The sequence below is a fragment of the Cetorhinus maximus genome, chromosome 12 (assembly GCF_964194155.1).
Source record: "Cetorhinus maximus chromosome 12, sCetMax3.hap1.1, whole genome shotgun sequence".
NCBI classification, from domain to species: domain Eukaryota; kingdom Metazoa; phylum Chordata; class Chondrichthyes; order Lamniformes; family Cetorhinidae; genus Cetorhinus; species Cetorhinus maximus.
The window spans coordinates 101,044,409-101,049,812 of record NC_135890.1 but is presented as its reverse complement, the minus strand read 5'-3'; the positions used below and the strand labels follow the sequence as shown (position 1 = coordinate 101,049,812).

Below are 5,404 nucleotides of genomic sequence, written 5' to 3'. Positions count from 1 at the left end.
GAGTTTGCAGTACTACAGGCATGACCATTACTGCTAGTGTTACTATTAACTTAAATGGACTGGAGCGTGACGATATACCAACTCAAGATTGTAATATATTGTACATTTACCCCAATAAAGGTAATTATTTGTCCTTAAATTCTCGATATTTCACACTTGTTTGTATATTACAGTATTTTATATGCACTGCCAGTATCTGTCTCTTTTCTCTCCTCCCTCCTCTCAATAGCAGGCACCAGTCTGTTCTGTGGTGAGTCTGATGCTCAGGTGATACTTTGGTGTTTTGCCTCATTGTTACAGAAAAAAATTGCTCCTGACAAAAGCATGAACAACTGCGCACAAACATTGAAACAAATGACAGATCTTAAGAAAATATGTTCCTATAACAAAGTTGCCATTTTATTCAAAGAAAATGCAATCATTTATTGTGTTGTCATTATACATATATTTTAATCATATCAATTTTCATTAGTATTGATACACACTTCAGAGGCACATCATATCTGTTAAGCTCTTTATTTATATATTGCACATTGCGATAATTGACAGTATTTTTTCTGGTGCACATTTTAAATTGAGGATGTGGCTTTTTATTTTCAATTCATGACTGATGTGTTATTTGATTAATATACGTCAGCAAATACTCTTTATCTTTAGGTGATATACCTCATATGGTCAGTCATTTTAAATGCACTTATTACTGAGGCAGGTTAATGATTCGCACTCTTCAAGTGTAAGCATTCTGCATACATCACATTCTGCTATATAAATTACCATAATGCATTTGTCTGCCTCTTTTGTGAACACCTATTGCTTACCAGCCCCTTGTATCATGACAAGGTACAATATTATCATGGCAGTTTTTCTTCATTAATCACTTTGTTCCTTCAGCCAGTATTTCTTTGGTGATATTTTTTTTCTTCCCACAAAATCATTCGTTCTGCCTTTTATTCCTCTGCTTTTTTAGTTTTGTCTGTTGTCTTTGCCTCTTCTTTAGTACTGGAAGACTTCTCTGATTTCCCCTCTTTGTCATCTTTAACTTGTGTTTCTTCTTTAACTTCAGGTGTCTTTGCCTTTACAGACTCCTTACTAATTTGTTCTTTTTCTGTTTCCTTTTCCTTTTGATCTTTAGTTGAATCTGGGGCAGGTTTCTTTATTTCTGATTTTTTCACTGTTACCTCATCCTTTGTTTCTTTAATTTGATTTGTTACTTTGTCTTTAACTTCTGTTTTTTCAGATTCCTTCACTTTCATTGTGGGACCTGGTGTAGTTGATTCTTCTTTTGTACTTTTCTTTGATTCTTCTTTTGATGGTTCTGTTTTCTCGCTCTTCACTTGAGGTGCAGGCTCTGGTGTAGAAGAGCCTTTCTTTTCTTTCGGTTCATCTTTGGGCTCTGGCGATTTGTCTTTCTTTTCTTCAGCTTTGGGCTCTGGTTTTACGTCCTTCTTTTCTTCAGCTTTGGGCTCTGGTTTTACGTCCTTCTTTTCTTCAGCTTTGGGCTCTGGTTTTACGTCCTTCTTTTCTTCAGCTTTGGGCTCTGGTTTTACGTCCTTCTTTTCTTCAGCTTTGAGCTCTGGTTTTACGTCCTTCTTTTCTTCAGCTTTGGGCTCTGGTTTTACGTCCTTCTTTTCTTCAGCTTTGGGCTCTGGTTTTACGTCCTTCTTTTCTTCAGCTTTGGGCTCTGGTTTTACGTCTTTCTTTTCTTCAGCTTTGGGCTCTGGTTTTACGTCCTTCTTTTCTTCAGCTTTGGGCTCTGGTTTTACGTCCTTCTTTTCTTCAGCTTTGGGTTCTGGTTTTACGTCCTTCTTTTCTTCAGCTTTGGGCTCTGGTTTTACGTCCTTCTTTTCTTCAGCTTTGGGCCCTGGTTTTACGTCTTTCTTTTCTTCAGCTTTGGGCTCTGGTTTTACGTCCTTCTTTTCTTCAGCTTTGGGTTCTGGTTTTACGTCCTTCTTTTCTTCAGCTTTGGGTTCTGGTTTTACGTCCTTCTTTTCTTCAGCTTTGGGCTCTGGTTTTACGTCCTTCTTTTCTTCAGCTTTGGGCTCTGGTTTTACGTCCTTCTTTTCTTCAGCTTTGGGTTCTGGTTTTACGTCCTTCTTTTCTTCAGCTTTGGGTTCTGGTTTTACGTCCTTCTTTTCTTCAGCTTTGGGCTCTGGTTTTACGTCCTTCTTTTCTTCAGCTTTGGGCTCTGGTTTTACGTCCTTCTTTTCTTCATCCTTGGGTTTTGCTTTTGATTCCTTTTCCTTTTCATCTTCATCTGCTTTAGAGGGTTCCTCTGGCTCCTTTTTCTTTTCTGCTTTCTCTGTTTCTTTAGCTTCTGGTTCCTTTTCTGTCTTTTCTTTCTCTTCTGCTTCCTTATCTTTTGTTGTAGGTTCAGCTGGTTTTATTTCATCCGCCTCGCTCACTGGTTCCTTTTGATCTTTGGCAGATTCTTTTTCTTGCTTTTCTGTTGGTTGCTCCTTTTCCCCCTTTTTTACGTCCTCTTCCTCTGTTTCTATTTTTTCTTCAGCTTTCTCATCTACAGGTGACTTTGCTTTATCTTCTTCCTCAGCTTTTTCGGTCTTTGTGTCTTCCTCTTTCACAGCCTCTTCATCAGATTTAGTCTCTTGGTCACTCTTCTCTGCTTTTCCAGCCTCTCCCTCTGCTGCTTCTTCAGTTTCTGCCTTTTCATCTTCCTCCTCCTCTTCCTGTCCTCCTTCTGCCTCTTCAGCTTCTTCTATTGCAATGGTCTTTTCGCCCATTTGTTCCTCTGCAATATCTTTTCCTTTGTCAACTGGTTTGGCTTTTACTTCAGGCTTGGCTTTAATATGGTTTGGTGGTGTAGGAACTTTAAGGTAGCCTTCTATATAAGGATAGGAAGGTGTCCCAATAAACCTTGACTCTTCACCCTCCAGGAGTTTCCTTTCCAAAATAAAATAACACCAACAATAATTATTAGTAATAACAGTTGCTTACAAATGTACTGTTATGTCCTTTTTTATTAACAAAAACACCATTTATTCATTAGAACTAAAGGAAAAACAAGGAATACTGGACAACTGAAATAAAAATCGGAAAACGCTAGAAACGTAAGGTCAATGGTCAGCATATGAAACAGAAATAGAGTTGTAATTAAGAAATTCACCCCATCTTCCTGGCTCGCCTTATTTCGTATCTCTAGCTTCTTAAAAAAATCCATACCATTTGTTATCCAAATTCCAATTAAATGACTTTCTTCCTTTCTCTTATGATGCTTCCGAATTAGGTTTCCAAAAACTCAAAACTAGCAACCATTCTACAACATCGGTTCTTCATATCTACTCTCGCATCAAAATACCATTATAGTTATTACATGATTTAAAATTTGATTGTCTAACCTAATTATATTGTGAGCTATTGGCTTCTATGTCCTTTCCTCTGACATTTAGACCGGACGCTCTCAAACTCGCTCACGCACTTTGCACTTGACACCCACACGGTTACCTGTAAGCCGCGATTTCAATATCCAAAGCCATTTTAACATTGAGTAAGTCTTGGTATTCCCTGAGTTGCGCAGCCATTTCCCATTTTATGTTTCTCAAATCGTTTTCAAGTTGCTGAGCCGCTTCCTATAACATTAAATATTTTCCAGAAATCAATGGTTACGCACATGAAAACCCTTCAATCTTGTCAAATTCAGGATCAGATGCTGTCAGCATATTAACGTGTACAATCGGGAATTTAAGGAAAACTTGGATATAAAACTTAAGACTAACTTGTAACCTTGATATTAAACAGCCTAAACCAATTGCCTTCTCAAGGTCATTTTTAAAAGTTAAACGAATTTGACAGCTTTTTTTTTTAACCAAAAGCAAATAAACCCTAATTCCCTTAAACTGTTTATTTTCTCTATTGGGAAAATGGTTGGGTCACTAAGGTAAATGTATCCAAAGACTACCTGGTAGCTGGAAAGGTCTGCATTGTGCCTGTCCTCCATCTCAAACATTTGCCTCGCCAGTGAGTCTTTGGTGCCTTTCAGGGTCTCCAGCTCGGTATTCTTGGACTGCAGATGTCTACGATATTCTAAGATTTCGTCCTGGGCGGCGTGGATGGCGTCCGTGTTGACCTTGGCGGCTTGGTTCAGCTTTTCCAGCTTCACTTTGAACACCTCCTCGGTCTGGTTGGTGGTCTTGATGGCGTGACCTTCCATCTGAGCCCGGATCTCTCGGAGGGCGGCCGTAATGTCAGACTTGAGAGAATCCCTCACTTCTAAAGTTACCTGAGAGCCCTGGATTTGATTCAGCAAATCTCGAACTTCCTCGTCGTGGTTCGCCTTCATAGAAGAAGCCTCGTCCGTGAGGAAGTGCAGCTTCTTATCCAGGTCCAGCTTCATCAAGCCCGCATCCTCCGTATACTTACCCAGGGCTCTGATACCGACGTCAATCTCTTCCCTTATTCTGTTCTCGTCGTCGTACCTCTGTTTGATGTGTTGGATATCCTCCTCCAGATGTTCCTGCTCCAGCTGTAACTGTGCCTTGTCATTGCTGATCTGCACCACCACATTGCGTAGATCTTTGATTTCTCTCTCATACAGCTCTCCAATTGCCGACCTGCCGGCTTGCTGCTGTCTCAGGGACGCCGCCTCCGCTTCCAGGTTCTTGTTCTGAAGCTCCAGGTTCCTTACTTTGTCGATGTAAGTGGCGAAGCGATCGTTCAGAGTCTGCAGCACCTCCTTCTCGTTGCGGGACCTGATGTCCCCGTTGAGGAGCCCGGAGTCCAGGCTGTCGGTGGAGAGGGTGACCTGAGAGCCGAAACTGGCTGAAACACCCGGAGCTACCCGTTTGTAAGCGGTGACTGTGCTGGGGCTGCGGGACCATGTCTGCGAGTGGAAGCCGCTACTTGCCAAGGAGCCTGACGAGCGGGACACGGGCCGGGGCGACTCCCCCAATACCCTGCGGTAAGAGCCGCTGCCGAGCATTGTATCCAGACTGTAACTCATCGTGCGGAAGGGGAGAGTTGCACTGCAGTGGCGAGGGTGGAGGCTGCGCCTTTTATAGACCGCAGAATGTGCGAACTTGGCAGGAACCTTATTCCAGCGACGTCTCACTCACCAATCTGCTGAAGATGTCTCTTCCCCACACCCCCCCCCCCCTCCCCTCCCCTCCCCACCCCCCTCGGCCTCTTGTATGTGGAAATATAACTATTTTAACCAGATCAGGTTACAGATACTTCTACATGCAGATAAAGGTACTTAAATAACCAAACGTATTTCGAGTAAAATTCTCTTTGCATATTAATCCCCTATTGCATATAACTGGATCGCGGGAGAGCAACTGCATCTGGAAATTCACGATTTTGCCCGTTATTTTATATTATAAACAAATATGCTAATATGAAAACGTGGCAAGTCAAACTGGGGTAGTTTTAGTGGCTTTGTCGATGAAAGGAT

The 5,404-nt window shown here is 41.6% G+C and overlaps 1 protein-coding gene across 1 annotated transcript; it reads right to left on the bottom strand.

Annotated features, from left to right (window-relative positions):
* Positions 1–390: 390 nt before the first annotated feature.
* Positions 391–4,478, bottom strand: LOC144687770 (uncharacterized). The gene is made up of 3 exons (XM_078554261.1): positions 3,914–4,478; positions 3,460–3,584; positions 391–2,898 (listed from the first exon to the last, which is right to left on the bottom strand). The coding sequence occupies exons 1-3, from the start codon at positions 4,346–4,348 to the stop codon at positions 948–950; spliced, it is 2,511 nt and encodes an 836-aa protein (XP_078410387.1). The 5' UTR covers positions 4,349–4,478; the 3' UTR covers positions 391–947.
* Between the last annotated feature and the right edge of the window lie 926 nt (positions 4,479–5,404).

Excerpts from the sequence above, each read along its gene's own strand:
- LOC144687770 (XM_078554261.1), bottom strand. The coding sequence starts at position 4,348 with ATGAAGCTGGACCTGGATAAGAAGCTGCACTTCCTCACGGACGAGGCT. Across the intron at positions 3,585-3,913 it reads CAGACCTTTCCAGCTACCAG|GAAGCGGCTCAGCAACTTGA; the intron begins GTAGTCTTTGGA and ends TTAATGTTATAG. Across the intron at positions 2,899-3,459 it reads ATTGAAATCGCGGCTTACAG|GAAACTCCTGGAGGGTGAAG; the intron begins GTAACCGTGTGG and ends TATTTTGGAAAG.